The sequence below is a fragment of the Gorilla gorilla genome, chromosome 2 (assembly GCF_029281585.2).
Source record: "Gorilla gorilla gorilla isolate KB3781 chromosome 2, NHGRI_mGorGor1-v2.1_pri, whole genome shotgun sequence".
Lineage (NCBI taxonomy): Eukaryota > Metazoa > Chordata > Mammalia > Primates > Hominidae > Gorilla > Gorilla gorilla.
In genome coordinates this window covers 41,566,354-41,590,356 of record NC_086017.1, presented here as the reverse complement: position 1 = coordinate 41,590,356, position 24,003 = coordinate 41,566,354, and the positions used below count along the sequence as shown (strand labels likewise).

The window sequence follows — 24,003 nt, the reverse complement described above, 5'->3', positions numbered from 1 at the left end:
TTTAAGTTCTGGCAGTGTTTTTCAGATCTTATGGATGTAGGACTCAAATGGCCATTCTGTAATGCTTGAAAATACTGTACCAGCAGCTGTTTGGCTATCCATCCTGTCCCCAGCCACCCCGGGACCATAGCCTTCCTCACCCCTAAAGATACTGGAGCAGCCCTGGCCAAGGCCGTGGACTCCATGAGGTGCCCAGTGGAGTTGGGTGTCACGCGGTGCTCTGTCACCACTGTCTTTTCTCTCTCTCAGATAACAGTGTGCTCCTGTCCCTCCCAATCTCCACCCTTTTCTCTGTCATTCACCATCCACAGCCAGCTAAGCCTGTGCTGGACAGTCCTCATGTCACATAAAGTTCTCTCTATTGGCTGTAGTGGTCCCATTAAATGACCACATTACTAATAAGTATAAGAAGAGTGGTGGACATACAGCCATGCGAAGGAGAAGGAAACTCTTTTTTGGAAATGAAATTAAATGCAGTTGAGAGCAGTGTATCAATCCTTAAAACCATGGGAGTGCTCTTTAGATTGCTCCAAATCTCCATTCACATTTTTCTTGATCATCTCATCAGAATTGCTTTTCTTTAAAAAAAAAATAAGAAATGTATATAACTGTTAATAGTTATTTAAAAATTAATATTGTAAGAGTATCAAATCTTTATTTACAGCAAATGTATTTAGCCCACATTATGAGTTTAATATTGTAGGTTACCCTGGAAACGCCCAGGAATGACGGTTATTTTTTGATAAATGTGTTTCAGATTCCAAATATCTTCTTTTTCCTAGCTTATGTACTAAAATGCAGAGCCAGCTTGTAATTCTGACTTTAAATATATATATATAATGTAATTCAAGGAGAAAACTACTCCTTTGAAGGATGTGAACTTTTCTTATAGTAGATTGATGCTAATTTCATGTATTGAATTGAGAAAAGAAATGGAAGCAAGAGGGACTTACACTTATGTTTACCTGGCTTTTAAAAATTCCATTATGATGAATTTTTAGTGCTAAAACCTTTATTTAGAATGTAATATTATATAGAAATTCCCATAATGGGAAAATCCTTGTCCATTTTAGATATTGCTGTGCTAGATCAGTGGTTCTCAAGCAGATGAGTGGGGACTCTTGTGCCCTGCAGACATGAGGGGCAGGTGCTCATGATGGTCACTGAGTAGGGCTTATGAGAAGCCTTTATAAACTTCAGTCTCCACCTCACAAAAGCCAGGTTTTTGTTGATATCATCTGAGAATACAGGTTCCTTGACGAAGCAATCAATTGGTTGGACATAAGGTACAAAATCATAATGAAAACAAGAGATTCTGTTTTTGATAATTTGGCTGTTAAGATGAGTTTAAAAAAAATGTCTAAGTCTCAAGGGTATTTTGGGGGGGGTGCAGTTAAATTGTTGAATTTCTAGGTTGGTGAGAATGAGGTGAATAAGCTTTTTTCTCCTCAGCATTTGGGTCTCTTTAAGCTGTTTCATGATATGGGGGATGGGGATTAACATGATGTCTCTCTGGAGCCCCAGCTGTGGAGTCTGACAAAGCACTTTGAACCCAAACTCTTTCAATGATTGCATGTAAGAATGTAAACATGTGAATCATTAATGGTTGTATAATGGTATTTCCTGATGAAAATGTTATTAACATTATGTGAGATCATATATCGCCAATATCCAGCTCAATGCCTGGCACTCAATAGTAAGTTCTTATTAAAATTGTTCTTTGGCCGACCTAGCTTATCTTTATTTGTAGATATGAAGTATGTTGGGAAACACTTAAGAACATGTGTTGTCATGCTATTCTAGGCTAAGTAAGATTCATTTCTCTTTTATCTTCCAAAGGAGTAGTCTGGGTATAAATAATGACATCTGCCATTTATATAATGGAGCATGGTTTACAAAGGACCTCTACTAGTAACTTATTCAAATATGGCTTCTCCACATAGAGCTAATTTAATAATTATCAGGGTAGCTCTGTTGCTGGTGTCTTGCCTGGGTTTTCTCTGAGGAAGTCCTGAAATCACCTGGTGCGGCCCCAGGTCAGTGAGCATCCACAGGTGGGAAGCCCAGGTAGCTGATTTGCACAGCACATCCCAGGTTTGTGCATCAGAGGAAGTCTGTGTATACAGAAATAAAGGAAATATAAGTAGGTCGCATTAGTTTCCTATTGCTGCTGTAACAAATTACCACAAATGTATTCTCTTGCAGTTCTGTTGGTTAGAAGTCTGACACAGGTCTCAGTGGGCTGAACTTAAAGTGTTAGCAGGGCTGTGTTGCTTTCTGAACGCTCTAGGGTAGAATCTGTTTCCTTGGCTTTCCCAGCTTCTAGAGGCTGCCTGCATTCCTTGGCTTGGGCCCATTGCTCCATCTTCAGAGCCAACAGCATTGCATCTCATTGACCCTGCTTCCGTAGTCCCATCTCCCTCTGACTTCCCTCTTCTGCTTCCCTCTTCCACTCTTAAGGGCCCTTGTGATTACACAGAGCTTACCCAGATAATCTAGGAAAATCTCCCTGTTTTAAGATCAGCTGATTAGCAAACTCAATTCCATTTACAACCTTAATTTCCCTATTGCCATGTAACCTAACATATCAGGACTTGGACATCTTTGGGCCTTTTTTTTTTTTTTTTTTGAGACAGAGTCTCACTCTGTTGCCCAGGCTGGAGTGCAGTAGCGTGATCTTGGCTCCAGGTTCAAGTGATTATCATGCCTCAGCCTCCCCAATAGCTAGGATTACAGGCACCCACCACCATGCCCGGCTAATTTTTTGTACTTTCAGTAGAGATGGGGTGTTGCCATGTTGCCCGGGCTGGTCTCGAACTCCTGAGCTCAGACAGTCCTCCCACCTTGGCCTCCCAAAGTGCTAAGATTACAGGCGTGAGCCACCACGCCTGGCCGTCTCTGGGCCATTTTCCCACCTACAGCAGCAGGGGAGTTGGCTGGCATTCACAGAATACATCAGATAGAGCATGGAGATAAAACTAGGCTCAACCTCTGGCTGGCGGAAATTAAGCAAGTTGTTCTATTGCTCCCGTTGAGGAAAGCAGTCAGCTCAGCTGGACTCATTATTGGAAAAGAAATGCCTGGCTTTGCTTGTTATACACAGTGAAGCCTTTTCAAACTTGCTTTTCCCAGGCTGCCCCTGCCATTGCCCCTCCCTTCCTCCCTGTATCTCCCAAGAGCCTCAGAATTAAGCCGGACATGAAACTATGATGTCTCATTTTTTACAGTTTCTATAGTTCATGCTTTGGCAGTAGTAGGAGGAGGGTGTTTTAAAATTATTGTAAAACAGCATAATTATTGCATTAAAAAATACAGTAGAAACCTGTAGAAAGTCAGAAGTAAAAACCCTGTATTTCCTTTTGATGCCACCTCCTTAGAAGGAGCTACTGTGTGTCTTTTATGGGAAATTTGTTTGTACAGTAAACATATACATATAATATATAAAATATAATATATATATATATGTTCTTTAACTTTTTTTATACCAGTGGAATCACAATATGAATAATGCTCTATGGCTTTTCAATTTTCAATTAGACAATGTATCTTAGGTATCTTCCTTTGTCAGTACGTAGAGATTGTTTGCATTCTTTTGAACAGCTACAAAGCCATTCCAGTCTATGAATATATCATAATTTATGGAGTTATGTATTATATTTAACTAGTAATTTATTTAACTGGACCCTAGGAGTGGCATTTAGGTTGTCCAGTTTTTCATTATTATAAATTGTCCGCTACATATATTGTGTACACTTACAGAAATATATCTTATATAGGGAAACTTTCCAGCAGTGGAATTTAAGTGAAATTCAGTTAACAAAATGTGGGAATTTAAATTTTGATAAGTATTACTACATTGCCCTCCAAGATTAAGCCAGATGTATACTTTCTCAGCATTGTGTGAGGGTTGCTATTATCCTGTCTGTCACCATTAAGAAATGAATGTCAAGCTCTTATTTTATTTCCACTTTATTTTTAAGATAAATGGTATCTTGTTTTTAATTTCCTTTTTTATAATTATGAATGAAGTTAAGCATATTTTCACATATCTATTAGCCATTTGTATTTCTTTTGTCTTTAACATCTTGTTCATAGTCTTTGCATATTTTTCAATTGGGTTACTGGACTTCCTAATTAATGTTTTCTAAGAATTCTTTTAATATACAAAGCCAGTGAATTTTTAATAATGTGGAGTAAGTATTTTTCAACCTTTTGGGTGCATTTTTTGAGGTAAGAAGCAGTAACAACAATGATGATTACTTCCCCACTGTAAAATTTTTTCTCATGAAGATCCCTTAGCTTGAATCGTTTTGAGAGTCAGATTCCCCTTACATCCTTTTATAATTTAGCATTAGTTTAAAATTCAGCTCCGGGATTTTATGTGTTTCTGTCCAGGAACACCCACTGGAATGAGCCAGCAGGTGATTCTATATGTGGGCTGTTTTGTAGGGATGAACAGCAGCTATGGGAATGTACACTAACTGATATATACATTTATCCTTCCTGGAAACATCATCTAGCAAGACTCTAGCAGTCCTCTTAAGAGAAATGCACCATGTGAAGAGGTAGTTTTCCTACCCTCACTTTCTTGCTGGTCTTGCTCCTTGCTTGAAAACAGATGTGAAAATATGTAGAGATGCATTCCATGGAGGTTCTGATTTGGGCCTTCCGTCCCCATCCTGGGTCTGATGTTACTGGTTTTTAATGCAGTTTTATGCAGGATACTTGTCAAGTTGAAAAAAACAATTCGTTTCTTCCTTGAAAATGAAACACTTAATGACAGAAAAGTTTTTAAAAGAAATTCAAAGACATGGGATTAAGTATAGCATGATAAAATATTCAGTTAAATATCAATTTCCAATAAAGTGTTACATACTCTTAGTTGTTCTGAAACTTTTGAAACTCATATGAAGGATGCGTTTCATGATCCTGTTTTATGAAAACGGGATGAAGATGTGTTCAGGAGTAGAGAATTCTGTCAAAATCTCTAAATTGACAAATTCTCTAAAGTGACAGAAAACCTAGCTTGGAAAGTCATCATGGAGTTATTTTATGCTACAGAAATGGAAATTCTGGGGCTGGGCATGGTGACTCATGCCTGTAATCCCAGCACTTTGGGAGGGTGAGGAAGACAGATCACGAGGTCAGGAGAGCGAGACCATCCTGGCTAACACAGTGAAACCCTGTCTCTACTAAAAATACAAAAAATTAGCTGGGTGTGGTGCCACGTACCTGTAGTCCCAGCTACTTGAGAGGCTGAGGCAGGAGAATCGCTTGAACCTGGGAGGCAGAGGTTGCAGTGAGCCGAGATCGCGCCACTGCACTCCAGCCTGGACAGCAGAGTGAGACTTTGTCTCAAAAGAAAAAAAAAAAGAAGCAGCAGCAGCAATGGAAATTCTGTGCAACAGAGTGATACAAACAAAAACTAGAATATTTAGTATTGAAAGGATTGTAGGTCCTACCTGAGCACAGTTGTATCTTAAAATTCACCTTCTTTTTGTGCTTAATATAAGAATCCCACCGTTCTGATTATTAACAGTGCTACTACATACCGTTTGCATTACCCCAGGATGATTACAGCTGTCTCACAAATTTCCCCTGGAAGTTTTCACTGGATGAAGCATTTGAGAGCAGGACAAAGCAGAGCATGATAATGTGACAGTTTTTAAAGCAGAGGACATAGTGAGCCTCATTTGGGGTTTATGGCAGCGGAATAATGTGAAAAAAATATGAATTGCTGCAATTACCCTCTTACATCCTGAGTATCATTTCACATTTGAGTAAAAGTACAGGGAAACCTTCTTTTAATATCCTGTGTCACTGTGGCTAGAAAAATGGACACACATAATGCAAATTAAAGAGAATAGAAAATGCCTGCTGTTTGGACCAAAAGGTATTGAGTGGGATTTAGAGATTGCAGCTTTATAATGGGGCATTATTTTTGCCTCCTCATTGTGGAATTAAGGGCTGTGGTAGTTTCGCTCTTGGTTTATTTCTTTTTTTCTACAAAATGCTAGAGCCTGTTTTCTGCCAGATGCTTTCTTCTTGGTTTGTTAATATTTACAGAAATCAGGACAGAATAGGCGTATACCAGAGTTGTCTTTAAGAAAAATAAAAAGAATAAGACCTGAGCTTTGGGTTGTTTCTGATATTCCTAGCTCTTGATCTGCTTGTGGTACCAAATCACTGGTTTGAGAGTCAGAAGATAATGATCCAGAAACTACCTCTTGAAGCAAAACGGGGTGGACTTGCTTGATTTTATCCCTTAAAGACTGGGCTGCTACCCTGTATGTATTGATATGTGCCTGGCACATGGAAAGTCCTCAATAAATGTACCTTCTGTGTGGCCTGGAGAGAACATTATAACATTATCTGCCGAAGAGTTCTTAATGCATTTTGCTTTTTCCATTATTCATGATGCAGTCCCTTTTGGCCTGCAAAGAACAGTAAATGCCTCTTGCTTCTAATGACTTGTAAATCAAAACCGTTCTGTGGTTTGCAATGCTCCTGGTTATTTCCTTTGTGTTATCGTACGCTTCAGAAATTTCCATTGGAGAGTATTAGTTGGGAATTTCTGGGTGAGAAGCATAAATGATTAAAGTGGACACATAAAATTCCAAGTTGGAGTTGAATGACTGCCTGGTGTGGCCACTGATGAAAATATAATCACCCTTATCCAATCAAAGGTGATAGCTTTCTGAATCTGTTTTGGGGTCATCAAATGAAATTTCTGGAACCTTGTCTAATGGTGAAGAATATAATTTTCTTCAACTTGTGCCTACACAAGTTTATGAGGAAAGTTGTCCATATGTCTGTGTTTGGATCCCCCAGCATCTAGCCCAGAGCCATCTCCTCACTGGCCACCTAGGATTGGGTTTGGAGAATCTGAGGGGCTGGTAGCACACCACCTGTGCTGCTCCTCCCTGGGAGCCAGGCCCCTATCACACCTGCTACTTTTCTCTGCTGTTCCTCATAGCCCCCATGGCCGGGGATCATTAGAGCAGACCTTCTCAAATGTTAGAGTGCACCAAAGTCTCCTGGAGGGCCTCGGGGAGCAGGGAGGAGGAGAAAGGAGCTGCTGTTCGGTGGGTATAGAGTTTGTTATACCGGATGAAAAAGTCCTAGAGATCTGTTGTACAATAATGTCATTATAGTTAATACTCCTGAACTATACACTTAAACAAAAAGTATTAAGTTGGATATAAAGCGATACATTTGTCAAAATTCATGGAACTGTACAATAAGATTTGTATATTGTACCAAGTATAAGTTATAACTATATTTCAATTAAAAGGATAAACAAACCCCAAACCAAACAAATACTGGTCTCTGTCCTGCCCCCAGAGTTTCTGGGTCTGTAGGTCTGGAGGGGGCCCCTAGACTTGTATTTCTATCCAGTTCACAGTGATTCTGCTGCTGCAGGTCCAGGGACCACAGTAGACCTAATTTAGAGCCTTTCCTGCTGCCACTCTGCATTCCCACAGTGCTTTACATGTTTTCTGCTGTCCCTGCCGTAAAGTTCAGGCCCGTAACTGCATAATTTGTGGGAAAAGCAAGGCAGTCTAGCAATTAGTGGCATCAAGTGTACAGTTCTGAAAGAATCACTGATGTGGTACCGTCGACTTTAGTCTTGTGCCTCTTTTTGAATAAGGCCATTTATCATCCGCAGATGAGAAGAAATCCATCACCCAGCACAAAGCATAAGTCAATAATGATTTAAACTGTGGATATAGAAAGCCAGACTTCTAGTCTCGGCATGTACCAGTGCTTATGATAGAAGCAAAAAAATATGATAGAAGCAAAGTAGAATTCCTTTAAGTTTTTAGGCACAGAATCATTTTATTACTATTGGCCACCCCAACTACATTATTCCTTCATCAGTTTGTTTTTGAAGTGGAGGTGTTTGTAAAATTGTTCTGTGGTGTTTCATCAGGAATTTTAGATTTTCAAAATAATCTCTTCCCACTGAACTTTATATTACCAAGAAATTAAGGAAAGATAGACGTGGCAGTAACGTTGGAGTGATCCCAGTAAAACTTACACATGGGATTCAGAGGAGGGAGGGATTGCTCCTGCCCAGATTGTTAGAGCCAGCATCATGGCGCCAATGCTGTTCTTACAGGTAGATAACAATTGGTGGAAGGAGTAGAAATTGATTGGGAGGCCATCAAAAGTTAGAGCACCACTCTGCAATCAAACTTGCTGCAATGAGGAAAGTATTTTCTTTCTATGCTGTCCAATATGGTAGCCACTAGTCTGAATGTGGCTAGTGCCATCAAGGAACAGAATTTTAAATTGTGTTTAATTTTAATTATTTTAAATAGCTAAATGTGACTAACAGCTTCTGGATTAGATAGCACAAGTCTAGAGAGTAGGGTGAGAAGTGAGTATACTGTCCTCAGTCTAGGCTAGAGGAAGTTTAGGAGGGGAGGGGAAGTATGGGTCAGATTGAGGAAAACCGAAGTACTGACTGAGTAGACATTTTCCTCTGGGCAGTGGGAAGCAACTGAAGACTTTTTTTTTTTTTTGACACAGCCCTCAGGAGATCCTGAGAATATGTGCTTGATTGAAGACTTTTGAAGAGAGCAGTGGGTGTCTGGGGAAGAACACTCTGGTGGTGTGGTACAAGACAGTGTAAGAGGAGGAGTCTGGAGCAGAAGGATGAGCTGGGAGGCTGGCAGGGCCCTACATTTATGTGGTCAAAACCTAGGGTGTGGTAGCAGCAAAGATGAGGAAAGGAAGGGATGGTGGGCCAGGTGGCTCTCTAGATGGGAGGTGTCCGGGAACTTGCAGGTCTCAAGCCTGGGTGACTAGGAGGATGGTGCGCAAAACAGGAAAGGCAGGATGCGGCTGCTGGGTTCCTTTCTCGAGTGCACGCAGGGCTGAAAGGAGGGGAGCTGAGATGAGAACAGCCCTTTTCCCCACTGAATGCTGCCTGCCCATGTGTGTCGTCTTAGCCGTTTTCTATTTGCCCATCGTGTTTAGTAGAATAGTTGAATCAGCAGACAGTTTTGACTAGTCCATTTTGCCTCTCACTCCACCCCGCTGCCTCTCGTGCTTTCTCTCTCTCTTCCTTACCTGCCTGCTGCCAGCTCCCTGCATCCCCTCTGATTACTGCGCCCCCGCAATAACTCACTGTTTGATCTTCCACATACAGGAACTCGAAACCCAGCTACTGTCTGCCCAGCAAGGCTGCAGTGTCCAGGGTGACCCAGGCCATGTCCTGCACTGATTGTAATCCTCCTCTGCGCCTAACATAGAGCCTTACGTGTATACCGAGTAGAGGAGAAGGAAGGATGTCAAACATGTCACTACCACCCCCCAGTGCGTGTTGGTCTCCCTCACGCTGGACTGTGGCAGGGGTCTTCCAAAACTGCTCTCAGTGCCCCATCCCTTCTGTGTGCAATCATATCGTTGCTTACTTAACCGTTCATCTCCTAGGGCCTGAGTTCTGTTACCCAGCCTCCTCAGAATCTTCAGCAGTTCCTCATTTCCATAGGGGAAAGCCAGCTGTTTATTTCCTTTACTTATGCAATGAATAAGTCAGTGTCAGATAGTATTTTTGTTGATAAAGCCACAGCGGCGAGCAAAACATTTTGGTCCTGCTTCCTGTGAGCTGACTTTCTGCAAGGGAGAGAGATGATAAATACACATATAATACAGTTGAGAGTGATCAGTGCTGCAAGGAAAAGCAGAGCTGAGGAAGGAGCAAATGGTGGAGAGGGAGGAGAGGGAGTGGTGCTGGCCTAGACGGTCAAAGGTTGCTGTGGTAAGGGGACACTGGAGTTAAGATCTGAGTGAGGCTGCGTGCAGTGGCTCATGCCTGTAATCCCAGCACTTTGGGAGGATGAGGTGGGCGGATCACTTGAGGTCAGGAGTTCAAGACCAGCTCGGGCAACATGGCTAAACCCCATCTCTACTAAAAGTACAAAAATTAGCCTGGCATGGTGGTATGCACCTGTAATTCCAGCTACTTGGGAGGCTGAGGCAGGAGAATTGCTTAAGCCCGGGAGGGGAAGGTTGCAGTGAGCCGAGATCACACCGCTGCACTCCAGCCTGGGCAACAGAGTGAGACTCTGTCACAAAATAAAATATAAATAAATAAAATTAAATTAAAAAAAGATCTGAGTGAAGTGAGGCGGATGTGGATGAAGAAGACCGATAAGAGCAGGTGCAAAGGCCCTGAGGTAAGCCTGTCCTTCGCGTGTTCCAAGAACAGAAGGTGGCTGGGAGGGGTGAGCAGAATGAACAAGGAGGGGGGAGCGTGATCAAGAGAAGAGTAGAGAAGTCGTGGGGCAACATCGTGTAGGGCCTCACAGGCCACAGTCAGGACTTTGACATTTAGTCTGAGTCAAGAGGGGAGGGCTTTCAGCTTAGGAGTTATGTGATGAACTTTATGATTTAAGATGCCTTCTAGCTACTGTGAGGAGACTGACTGGGAAGCTGTTGCAGTAATTAGGAGAGAGAGGTGATGGTGGCTTTGCCAGGGTGGCCGAGGTTGTGAGAAACAATGAGATTCTAGATATAATTTGCAGAAGTTGCTGATGGATGTGATGTGGAAAAGTGCATAAGCAAGAAATTAAAGTCAAGGATGGTGCCAAGGCTTTTGGCCAAGTGATTAGAAAAACAAAGCTGTTATTTACTGAGATGAGAAGGATCATATTTTGGAGGTATGAATTGAAAGGTGTGTTTTAGACACAGTAAGTCTGAGATGGCCATTAGGTGATGTGTTTTCACTGCTGTAACAAATGATCATCGACTTATTGATTTAAAACAATGCTAATTTATCATCTCGTAGTTCTGTGTAAGAAGTCAGACACAGGTTTCAGTGGGCTGAAATCAAGGTGTTGGCAGGGCTGCATTTCTTTCTGGAGGCCCTAGGAAAGAATTTGTTTCCTTGGCTTTTCCAGTTTCTAGAGGCTGCCCACATTCCTTGGCTTGCAGCCCCTTCCTTCATCTTCAGAGCCAGGAACGTTGCATCTATATTCCTCTTCCTGACCACAGCCTGGAAAGATTCTCTAACTTTAGGGATTCATGTTTTTACATCAAGGCCACCTCAGCAATCCAAGTTAATCTCCTCATCTCAAGGTCCTTAACGTAATCACATGTGTAAAGCCCCCTTGTCACTTAAAGTGCCATATACACAGGTTCCAGGAATTAGGATGTGGGCAGCTCAGGGGTCTGCTATCCTGCCCACCTCGGATAGCTAAGGGGGAGATGTTGAATAGGCCACTGGGTGCACAAAGCTAGAGTTCAGGGGAGAAGGCTGAACTTGAGATACACACTTAGGAAACATACATTTAGAAATTATTGAAAGCTGTTGGACCAGATGGGCTCTCCAAGGGAATGAGTCCTGTTATAAGGCCAAAACCATGTGCTTGGCCTCAGCTGTACTTCCCTGCAGTAAGGTTCTCTTCATCCCTGGCTGGCATCATTTCTTCTGTTGGACTGTCCCCTCCTTCTCTTGGCTACTTTAAATGCTCCTCTTTGGTGACACCCAGCCCAGAGTCTGCCTTCTCTGTGTGAGCCCCTCTGATCACCCTGGCCACGCCCTTCCTCCTGGCCTTTGCTATTTGATTTTGCATCATATATCCTTTCATTTATTTTTCTATTTTTGATGACAACATTATTGAGATATAATATGCATGCCATACAATTTATCCATTTAAATTGTACCAACCATTTGGTGGATTTTAGTATATTTACAGGTGTATGTCACTGTCACCACAGTCAATTTTAGAACATTTTGTCACCTCAAAAACAAGCCCTGGACCCTTTAGCTGTCACCCCCATTCCACCCATCCTCGCAGCCTCTGGCAACCACTAATCTTTGTTGCCTGTCTTGGATGTCTCATAGAAGTGGAATCACAACACCTGGCCTTCTGTGACTGGCTGTCCTGTTAAATCTAGATTTTGTCCTTGCACACTCAAGTTTCCCACGCTTTCTTTTTGGTTTTATAAATTCATTCCTTTTAAGAACTTACTGTACATCTGTTATAAACCACCCTTTGTGTTGGAATTCTAGAAATGAAACCCTCAGTTAGCTAGGATTCCTCCATGAAAGAATTCCAGTTAAGGTAAACTGACAACCACATGGCCACTGCGTTCTCCTCCTGAGCCACTGGCTGATATTACTGATTGATCACAGCATTCTTTCTCCCCAGATTTGTATAGGGCCTCTACGTCTACCTCTACCCATGGCCCTGAGTAGCCAGCCCCAAATAATCAATTTTCCTTTGCCAAAAGAGGGCTGACATTTCTGGTCCAGTTGGAAAGTAGGTGTGCACTTGCATAAATCCACTTTGCTAAGTGCCAGAATGGGCATGTCTGAAGCACCTAGGGACTCCTTTCTAGAATGGAGGCTCCACCTCTATGAAACATGGTTGAACTAAGTCTCAAATCATGAGTTGAAACTTACAGTCTGAAACTTACTAGTCTCCAGGGCTAGGAGAAAGAAAGATCCATGTAGTCCTTCTCAACCAGAACACCAGCCTGTTGAATGCTGAGACCATATCTTAAGCAAATTTCTATCTTCAGTATCTACTGTGGTGCTTTGTTACCTGTGGGCATTGGAGGTGGCTGAGGTGAGAGTAACCCTTTCAGGCCTGGTGTCTGCTTACCATTAAACCTACCCTTACGCCTTTATGTCTAAACCCACTGCATTCCCTCTTATCAGAGCTCCAGGAAGGCTAGAACGGGGTCTTGAAGGAGTTTCTTCCCTACCTTTCCTAGGTCTAGAGAATTCAAGTAGCTGTGGATGGCAGGTTTGGATGGCAGGTGTGGATGGCTGCTGCTCCTGTCACCTCCAAACCACAGCTGGTCCTCTGGGGCTGGTTGCTGGGATACTATCTCTGATTCACTGCACTTGCTGCTTTGTGTTTGTCTTGCTTAGTTCACACATTTGCATGTGACCTTGATTGAGACGTATTTGAAAGTTCTCTGAATCCTTTCCTAGTATAGCTCCAGACCAGGGAAGTGATGCTTACCTCGTGGTCAGGGCCCTGCAGCCCCAAAGCCCTCAGTGGGGAAGGCCTAGGAGAGGAGCTTGGGTGGTGTCAATCAGCTTTGAGAGGGAAGCTGTGGGGGAGAAGGGGAGCAGCACAAGTAGGAAGATGCAGGAGCGTTAACAGCAACCTCAAGTCAACATACCACTGTGTGCCCAGTACGAACGTCACAGGCCTCGTCAGAGCATGGCTGTTTACCAAGCACTTCTTGTGTGCCAGCCACTGTGTTCAGTGCTTTACACGCTTTGCCTTGTTGAGACCTAGAGCAGGCCTCTCAGATGTGAGAGGTGGTACCATCTCCATTTTAGAGACAGGAAGGCTGAGCCTTACAGGTGGGGCATAGCGTCCTTAGGATTTATCTCTAGGACTATCTGCAGCCAGATCTCCAAGCTTTCCTTTTGTGCATCACTGTCTCCTAAAGCTGTGGTGGTCTCTGATTTCATGGCCTCTTCCTTATCCTCACTATGACTTTTATCCCAAATACTCATGAGCTTCCTGTGATCTGTGCGCTTGTGCCATGGAGACCTTGGCCCCACAATCATAAACAGCTTTGCTTTCAGGGTGTCTTTCAGAGCTCTTGGCTGTGTTATTAATTCAGCACTGGATTTGGTTTTAAAGTGCTAGCGTCTTGCTCATTGAGATGCTATAAAGCACCTGACACAGTGCTTGGCACCTAGGAGGCCCTTTCTGTCTTGTTGGGGCCCTGCCCCTTTCCCTGCTTTTCCAGGCAGCAGGCTGATGCTAAGCTTGATTTGCAGCCTCTGGGATTCTGCACGCTGGCAGTTGGTATTCATACTGGCATGCTCCAAAAGCTCAGCTGCAAAATTGTTGCCTACCCCTTCATTTGCCGCTGCTTCTTCCCTTTTCTTTTTTGTACTTTCTTTAGGTTTTCCTTGCTATTTCTTGATTTCTTTTTTTCCCTTTCATTTAAAAATAGCAGGACTCTGGTTTCCAATCAGAAATGTAGAAATTAGACAAAGACATGCTGCTATTTCCTGTGAATGCTTCCCTCGAATGTTTTTAAAGGAACGCCTGTTGAATCCTCTCAATATAATTGTTCCCAATTATCTTGGCTGATGACAAATGCCCCCACTCTCTCCCCTCCCCAGAAGTGACTTCCTTCTGCCTTCCAGGGTGTGTTTTATTTAAAATTAACCTTTCTGCAGGTCGGCCCCTTTGCTCAGGAAGAGCATCTGTCCTTCCAGTCTATAAGAGCCAAGTGTGGTAAATGTGTGTGTATGTGTGGTTAGAGCCAGACAGCCAGCTCATCCCCTGGGAGGCGGCAGGAGGATTGTGATGTCAGTGACGGCAAACTCAGCATCTCCAAAAGGCAGCTGGGACTAGCTTGCTGTGTGGACATGCGTGTACTTGGACCTGTCAAGGATAAGATCCAGCTTCTCCATCGGGTTCCCCTCGCAGTGGCCTCGTTGTTGAATCTACCTCCAAATGGCAAGATAAGGTCCCCTAAATTCGCCGGTGGCCTTTGAGGCACAGTTGGTTGCCTGGCTTTGGAAGTGGCTCCATGTAGAGGATAGTACGTGTGCAGGAGCCTTCAACAGCCGCCCTGCAGCAGGGCCAAGGGGTACCAGCTATACCAGACACCAGCTGAAGGCATGTGTCCACAGCTTCTGTCTTCGGCATGACTTCTGACCAAAGTGGAACATCCACCCTTTCAGCTGAGATACCCTCTACCCAACAAAGATGGCCTACTTTTGGAGAATTAGACACAGCCACCAAAAAGACTCCTCCGGAGGAGAAATCTCACCTGTGCAGTGTGTGGGAAGGACAGTAGGTTCATCAGGATCAACCATTTGGCATTCATATGCCAAAGCTTTCTATCTCTGTGTCCTCAGGGGAGATACTTTTTCCAAGCATGTAGTAGTGAATGCCTTGCACTTGGTAGTCATGTGATATGAGTTTCTTATTGGAAATGGGGACAAGAAGGCCAAGTGAAATTTCCTGGGTTGCTGGCCATCTTTATATACCCTGGGCTATGCTGATGTTATTGACATGTATACAGAGTCGGACTGGATCTTCAGATGTGGCTATGTCAGTTTTCATGACCTTTGCCTGTTAAATGGGGCTTCTTAAGATATGAAATGTCACTGATTGTGAAGATACACTGTGAGGATTATGTAATGATTGTGATAATTTGGTTAAATATGCTGTACATATTGAAATGAGAAAATGGCTAGAGATAAAAGGGACTAAGTCCTTGGTTGTATGGATTCTGTACTGCAAACAGCAACACTATTATTGTTAGAACTGAAGGTCAGGTGCAGTGGTTCATGCCTGTGATCCCAGCACTTGGGGAGGCCAAGATGGGAGGATCACTTGAGGGCCAGGAGTTTGAGACCAACTTTGGCAACATAGCGAGACCCTGTCTCTAATTTAATAAAAAATTTAAAAATTTTAACTAAAGACCTGAAAAATGGATTCAGTAATTGGTTGTTGGGCACTTGCTCCTCATAGACACTGAGACCCCTTGGTTTCTCTTCTGTGACTCACTGTGTTTCTTGATTTATCCCCTTTGTCTTCTACTTGCCTACTGTTCCAATCTCTCCAGTCCCTAGCCTCTATCTATGTCTCAACTCCACACTCTTTATTTTTCTAGAACCTCTCATTTGTTGGGAAACCAGCCTCTGTTGACTCTTTTCCCTTAGAAAACATAAGTACACTTGCCCTGGTGGCCATTAGTGCATGTTATTGCCTGTTCTGTGTAGTTATGGAATTGAGAAATAATTTGTCTATGAGGGGACATCATTCCCTGGTTACTTCTTTGCCATGCTGCTGTGTACCTGACAGTTCTCTTTTCTGAGGATATCTGAGCATGGTGCTTTGGGTCTTTTCACCTACTGCCTGCATTTCTATGACCCTCAGACTACCCATTTTTTTTTAACATGGCTAGATTTCCCCAAAAAGATCATATCTAGATGTGTATGGTCCTGTCACTCAGTGCCAAGGTTTTTTGGTATGGCTCAGTTCACCCCAGTGCCTCCTTGCCAAGTTAACAGTGTGTGGGGAAAGTTGCCAGGCTTTAAAAATGATTGAACTGCAATATGCTTGCTGCTAAAAGAGAATTTGATGTTCATTCTCTAGCTGGCTTTATTGTCTGTCCTTGCCATATAGGTTTTCAGGAAAGTTGCAGGTCACTTGAGTTCAGTGGGTGCTGTTTTTCTGTTGTAGATATTGTCTGTTTATTGGATATTTATTTACTTGGGCATAAGATGGCTTTAGGAGGCCATCTTAATCCGTGCTAGAGTAGACCCTCTTGCCCCTGCATGTCTGTGATTCCTGGTTTGGCACAGAAAAGCTCCCTGTCCAAAGGCAAAATGCACCTTTAATGGTTAGGTAATGGAACCACGCAGGCTTCTGCCATGATATCTCAAATCTAACCAGTGAGGATTCAGTCCTCTGAATTAAGATATTAGGTTATAAGGCCATGTACAAATAAAGGAGACGTTAGTAGATCAAACTGCTTGTGTTGACCCCAGCTACCTGAAGGCCAGGTCTAGGTTAAGAGAGAAGGCAGTTCACTAAAGCAGGAAGGGTGGGGTGGGGTGGGAGTCATCTGTCTGAGGAGGGGAAAGCAGGAGTGAAGTGCCAGGAAAGAGAGTACCTTTGGGGACATGGGTGGAGTGAACGAAGCCTGTGACACGGAAATGAGTGGACTCTGCAGACAAATGTCTATTTCATGCTTTTTCCTGGGAGGGACACAAACTGTAGTTACGTTACATATACGTATTGAATAAAAAGATTGGCATTTCAGTCATGCTTGAAATCTGCATTTGTATTGAAGAATTAAGATATTTGTTTAAGAGATGAAAGCAAAGCTAAATGTTTCTGCCACATTGATGTTCCCATTGAGAAGACTGTTGGACCCACACAAACCTAACACACGTCACCGTTTTGCCTCCTGGCTTTGGCCTCGGTGGCATAGCCCCATATATCTCCTTCTCCTTACTAGATAAGAAGCAGAGGCCCATGGTTAAGGGCAGAGTCACATCTGTAGATGCTGTGACTGTCTTGGATTGGACCATTCCCAGCCCAAGAGCCCATCTCTCACATGGTCTCAGCCTTTGGTCCTCAAGAGGCTGGAGGTCAGCGAAGGGGGCAGAGACCCTTCTAAGAATCCAAGGGGAGCTATGGACCCCCTCTTCAGAAAAATGCCCAGACTTACAATTTTTGCATAAAATTTCAAGGATGGGGGTGGATATCTTAAGGGCTGTCCATGCGACCCAGGCCAAGAACCCTTGCTCCGGGCACAGGTCACTGTGGGTCACCAGGAATGTCCCTAACAGAAATAATTTCTGTTTTTATTAAAATCCTCATTTTTCCAAAGCCTGCTTCTCTTTAAAACATATTTTAATTCCATTTTATCTTCAAGTTTGCGTACATTTTTGTGGCTGGGCTGGCTCATTTGCAAAAATCTCTGGGGGATGGGGGATCTGAAGATTCTTCTGCTTAAGTCTTATAAATTCTCTCAGCAGTATGAAACCGTTTCTCACATTCATATTTTTCAGAGATGGGGGAACACTGTTCTGCCATTTTTGATGACCTTGAGAGAGTTGTTACTGTTTTATAAGTGAAAATTCGCAGAGATTCAGAGAGGGGAGGCATGCAGGGGCTCCCAGGAGACAAGTAGGACTTTGTGAGAGAAGGGGAGTGTGGATGTGGATAAGCACGGGGACCTGATTATGGAAAACAGCACTTAGAAAGGATGATAATTATCCATCTCTTTGAATTCCACATCAGAGTAGCGGAATCAACAAATCCTTGACCCTGAAAGGGAACGAGGTTTTGTGTCTTTAAAACTCCATCAAGACCTGCCTCTTCAAACCCTCCATTCCTTGCAGTGCCTGTCTATGTGGGTGCTTTGTGGTTGCCAGTAGATTGGTATTTACATTGCCATGGACCTCTTTCAGACAGAGTTGAACTGTTGACCACTGCTACCTTTCCATCTACGTACCCCCAAGTTGGACCGCGATGGGGGTGGGGGGGGGGTCTTCTCTTTTTGCAGATGGACTGAGCTGCAGTGTGGGTGGATTGAAAGTGTCCTCTAAGATGTTTACTGTCAACATGGTGTATGAAACCAGCTTAACTCTGATATTTACTTGAGGCTGGGTAGGAGAATTGTTTACAAATCACATTGGGAGAGAAAGGGCAAGTTCTCAGAGGCTGTGGGAGAGAAAACAGTCCTAGGTCCTTGTTTAAGGTTAGGGCATGGCTTGCTCAGGATTTGTGCCACCAAGGGGCAGTGCGCCAGGCTCCCATGGCCGTCCTTCTGTGGGCGGGACTTCAGGGCCACCAGTCATCCCGGATGACTCAACTTCTGGGGCACCTGCACCAGCCTTAATTTCCTCTGCTGGAGCTACTGTCTTTGAGAGGAATTGTCAGACACAGAGGGCATGTGCTGTTGATTTACAGTGGGAAAGGATGGAGGGGTTTGTTTTCACATTTATGTGTGTACTTAGTATCATGCGGCTGGATCTTGTGGAAGACTTTCTGGCTACTAGAAGTCAGGGACAAGCTGGGTCTAATTTTCAAGTAAGGCAGACAGCTGGAGGAGGTGTGGTCCCCGAAGGTCTATAAACACATCACAGTGAGTGTAGCAGTGAGTGGGAAAGATGAGGATTTCCCCTGCACTGGCTTGTGAGCAAATAGGAAATCACAGCTTTAGAAGAATGAATCATTCTTTGCTTCATGAAGCTTATGGCAGCCTCAGTGGAGCAACTGATTTAGTATGCAGTCCATTCTTTGTGAGAACAGCTAATTTCAAGCAGAAAATCATTGCCCGCAAAATGGAGCTGCTTCTCCGGTTGAGATGTTTAAGGACTTTGCAGCCCACTCCACCTGTTGGGTACACCATGGTGGTTGGATTTCACTTGTTTTTGATTGTCCTTTTTCTTCCCAAAGCAGAATGCCCAGGCACTACCCTCTCCTCCCCCAGCTGGTGCTGGGATGAGAGGAATTCTGCTAATACAGATTACTGCCCACCGGGTCACTGCAGAGGAAGTTGCAGATATAGCACCTTTGCCATTGGGAGGGATTTGTGTCTGAGCTCTCTGACTTCCGTAGCATAGACTGGAAATGGAAGCTCACAGGGAGCTGAGACAGCCACCCACTTTCAAACTGACCTGAAATCCAGACGAGGCAAAAGGGAGGAGAGCCAGGAGGACAGGCCAGTGGAAGGGAGGCCCTGCTAATCTCAGCATTAGCCATTCAGACTCATGGCAGCGGTGGCCTTGGCACCAGGAGCAGTCACGAAGCAGCACGGGGTGTCATGAGGTGGAGCTGGAGGAGACCCCCAGGGCCACTGGCTGTAAGTGCTGGGCTCCTGTGTGCTTCTACCCCTAACTTCCCAGTGTAGAATCAGGGTAGCTCACAGCTCAGAGACTTCCCTCTCTGGCTCCTCCTCTCAGGGTTAGCACAGGTAAGGATTCCTCAATTATTTCAGCATAATCTAGCAAAGCAACTTGCCAATGACGTCAGATAATACCCATTATGAGGTGGCTAGAGAACTGGGCACATGATAAAAGAAAACTCAGCTTTTGGCTGGGGGAATATCCTGCGGGCTTCACTGAGCTCTTCCCAACCATCTCTTTAGAATTGGGGTTATTTAGAGCTGACTGAGAACACCTTAGGAGTATGTCTATGGAAAACGTCTATTTACGTTGAAGTTTTAAAAATGCCTACCCCAGGAGGGAAGGAACACCGTTATTACCTCTCTTTGGAATGTTGGAAAGGAATGGTCAGTGTGGATATGTAAGGCCAGACAATTTTAAACACCTTGACCACTAAAATAACCTTTGTATGTTAGAAGTGCCTGTAGATATAAGATGATTCTGTCTAATGAGGTTAGTAAATTGTTCGTTTTTTGCATGGACATTTGGACAAGTCTGTATCCTTTCATGTTTAACATCTTTGAGCTTCTGAATTTCTGTATATTATGTCTGACCTGTTATTGATAATCGGAAAGAAATGTATAATGTTCTGTGCAGAGTGCTTTTGCTTATATGTAAGCAAGCATTATAAGAACATAGGTAAATGTGGAGTGTGGAATGTGGATACTTCTTTCAATAGAATTCTGAGGGCAAGTTAACCTTGTAACCAGAGTCCTTAATACTTGGATACTGGAAAATTTTATGTGCAATAATCCCCTTGCCCAGTTTATTAAGTTGCCTGTTTTCTATGTAATGTGAAAAATTGGAATTGAGTGATTGAATTAATAAACTTGCATCGAGGAAAGCAGGGTATGTTGGCCAGCGTGAATCCCAGTAGTATCATAAAGTTTCAGTTTTGCCTTAAATTTTCATTTGTTGTCTTCCTCCCTAAATTAATGCCAATTCTCAGCATTTTCTTATACCTGCTAGAGTGATCCTAATTGATTTGGGTAGAAATCGTCTTACAGCACATTTTTCCATAAATAATTTTAGTCCCTGGATAATCCAACTTTTACTTATAAACAGAAAAATTTATATTAGATATGAAGTGGCCTGGGTTGTGCAAGTTAACAGGAGTCTAACTTTGGTAAACTCCTACTTGCTAATAGGCAAAATGAAGGGGGCTCATAACCATATACTATAGTTAGTTTCTTAAAGAACAGGGAGCTGTTTTGTCAGGGGAAGTCCTTACGCTCACTAATCAGGGATGACGGGAGAGATGAAAGGGGATATGCCGTGTCCAAGGCACAGGTCCGACCCCCAGGGGACTCGTCTGCCCCGTGGCCAATAGGACTGGGTCACAGAGGAGCTCTGCCCGGGACAGGATTGGGTTCCTTCTGTCATTGCAAAGCATATGAGTTCATACACTTTATTTCTAACTTCTATTGGGCCAGCTGGTGATTTTTATTGATTATTTCATTTTAGCCAAACTCAGGCTCTGAATTGGTTTTGTCTGAAGATGAAAAAAGTGACAATGAAGATAAGGAAGAGACGGAATTGGGCGTCATGGAGGATCAGCGTAGTATAATTCTTCATCTCATTTCACAACTCAAACTTGGAATGGATTTGACCAAGGTAGGTTGGCATGTCCCCTGGATTTGTGGTCAGTTGTTGGGGTTCTGTCTCTATCCTCAAGCCTTCTCTATGCACATTCTTTTCGTTGTGGTGAGATTGGAGAAGAAGAGTGGGGAAAAGGCCAGCATTGCTTTCAAGTATGGATATTCCAGGTACAATTTGAAAGGACATTTGTACATAAATGGTTATCCTCAGGGCTGGACAGCCCTGCATTTGATTCTTGGGAGGAGTTGTTGCTACTCTACAAGGGCAGGGAGAACATCAGAGAAAGCATATGAGATGGTATGGAAAATTCAAGGTACTATTTCTTTGTTTCTTGCTATGTTCTAGAGATAACTGTAGGTGGCCTATAGAGATGGCTATGCACAGTGGCCATAGAGGGAAAAGATGGGGAAGGGAAATGGTGGCACCAGGAATGACGCCACTCTGCACGCCCAACCTCACGACCTTCTGAGGGCTGTCCTTAGCTGTAACAGCTGGTCCCCAAGGGTAACCTTGTTGGTAATCCAAATCTCATTGCCATAGGTAGAAGTGGAACCAACTCTTCTTGGTGCTGAGTGCAGGCAGGATGCTTCCTGAGGAACCTCACCAACAGAACCAGTGTCCTGACCACTAATGTCATGGAGAGGGTCCCACATATGTCACCCCTCACCTCTAGTCAGTAGCTTCATTCTAGAGGCAAGCAGGAAAGGCAATTTTGTACGTAGCTGAAAGCTTGTGTGGTGTCACTGGGGCCATTGTCAGGTGGTAGAAAGAGCCTGGAGTTCGGCCTTCCTGGGTTCCACTCCCAGCCAGTTACTCCAGTTGGGAGCCTTCCTGGCACGGTGGTGTGAGAATCGCATGAGGCGTGCGGAGGACCTCACCCAGTGCTGAGCTCCTAGCAAGTGTGTCACCATCTTATCCTTACGAAATGCTATGTTCTGTGGTTCGACTGTGGTAGGGTAGAGAAGCAGCTGTTACACAGACAGACAGACATGATCTGCGGGGAGGGTGTGCTGGGGAAGGAAGTTCTATATTCTGAAGGCCAGCTAGAAAAATATGGATGTCAGAGCCACTGAAGGCACAGCCTGGGGAACAGCCCTAAGGGCAGTTGGCTTGGTTGGCCACAGTGGAGGCTCTGGATTCCACAATCTCATCTCGGACTAGGCAGGGGGCAAGAGAAGAGAGAGGGAAGCGGCAGTAGTGTGAGGAATTCTTTGAGGAGGAAGATGACAGAACAGAGTGACTAACCATTTATAGAAGACAGGAGAGAGACTGAGGAGATGGGAGCCTCTCAGATGACAGACACATCTTTTCTTTGAAGTGTTTTCATGGGTTTGAATGTGAGCGTGTCTGATATTCTGGGAGACTGCGCCACTTTAAACAAAACAGTGGGCCCACACTGAGGATGCCAGACATAGAAAGTTCCTTCTTTGCCATCCTCCACCCTCTGTGTGGCTGCTTCTGTTTTGCACACCAAGATATGACGACCTGTTCTCCATGCTGCTGCCTTCCCTTCATTTCAGTCCTCTAGCTGGATAATGCTCATTGTTTTTCAGCTACAGGAGTCATTTAAGTGCTTGGCTTTTAAAAGATGCCCATGTTTTATTCTTGTGGATTGTGTAGACACCCAGACAGAGCTTGAGTTGAAGTTTGATGAAGTGTGGATGATAATGTGTACAAGTACAATCTAAAATCACAGTGTTTCCAAACTGGGTCATGAACCATTAGTGAGTTGTGAAACCAATTTAGTGGAGGTCAGGCCACCATTTCTAAAGAATGAAATAAAATACAGAAGAAAATATCAGAGCATTCTGCACATGAAACCTAGTTCTTTTGATACATGTGTACTGGGTAACGATGTAGGATATATTCTCATTGTGGGGTTTTTTTTTTTTTAATGTTTATAAAACTCAGACCTAGAATCATGAATGATGGAGGAAAGAGATTGTAAGAGAAATTAAAATTGCCAAGGTCAGATATGGAGAAGCAAGAAAATATTGAGGGGACTATATTATGGCAAGCTGAGTGTCTGAGCGACTTCACGTTATTCCTGTCTTGCTCTAAAATAAAGAAATATCACAACTGTGCATTTCATATTTATTATTGTTTTATTAGAATATGATTGTTTTGCATTTCCAGAGCCACAGCCTCTTCTTGAAAGAGCAGACATTGCATTTCTCCCAATACTCAGTTGAGTACCTGAAAGAATAACTTTTCCTGTCTATAGTTTATTAACTTACTTTACTTGGAAGAATCTGTCATTCAAAAACCAAAGGAAGACTTGACAAGCTGAAATACTTGTGAGGGAAAGAGGTAGAACTGTTACTATCCCATGAGATTTCTTGGCTTCTGTTGCCCTGTATTATAAAAAGGTTGATGAAATTTCCTCTCTCCATACTGTCCCCTTTTCTCTTCTTGGCAGTTGTCCATGTCATTAAATTAAGCCTGTACTAAATAAGCAATGGAAGAACTTAGCCAGAATGGAGTATCTGATGAGCAGGCACCCTGGAGAGAAAATCTTCTTCACCTCAAGGATGAAGGTCTAGTCCCTCTCCAAAAACAAGTATACTTCCGTGTCCCTGAGGATGTGCCAGTGTTGACACATTTGTGAGTCATTACCAGCCCAACTGGGCACATAGTGCTGTATCTTGTGATGGTTCACTGTGGTTACCAGACAGGGCCAGGTTCGTGGATGTTTGACCTGTGAGGTTGCTCAGCACCCCATGCTCAGAAGGGCTCCATGCTTGGTTTAATGCCCTGCTATCACTGTCTTGAAATTCTTAATAATTTTCAAACAAGGGGACTTGTGTTTTCACTTTCCACTGTGCCCCACACAGCATGTAGCTGGTCCTGCCTCCAGAAGCACCCTTGTCTGCCCTCTTTCCTCAGGGTGGCACCATAACCCCAAGTTACTGGTGACTACCTCCACTGGATAACTCACTGTATTTCCACAAATTGTGGGTAGCCTAGAAAAGAAGAGAGGATGGAGGAACCACAGT

The 24,003-nt window shown here is 43.6% G+C and overlaps 1 protein-coding gene across 7 annotated transcripts in view; it reads left to right on the top strand.

Annotated features, from left to right (window-relative positions):
• OSBPL10 (oxysterol binding protein like 10) overlaps positions 1–24,003 on the top strand; it is a 418,377-nt gene that overhangs the window by 355,917 nt on the left and 38,457 nt on the right. For all 7 annotated transcript variants that reach the window (XM_055383346.2, XM_019023911.4, XM_019023909.4 and 4 more), the window contains one exon: positions 20,873–21,022. In XM_055383346.2, coding sequence (XP_055239321.1) covers positions 20,873–21,022 — 150 coding nt within the window. The remainder of the gene's footprint in view (positions 1–20,872; positions 21,023–24,003) is intronic.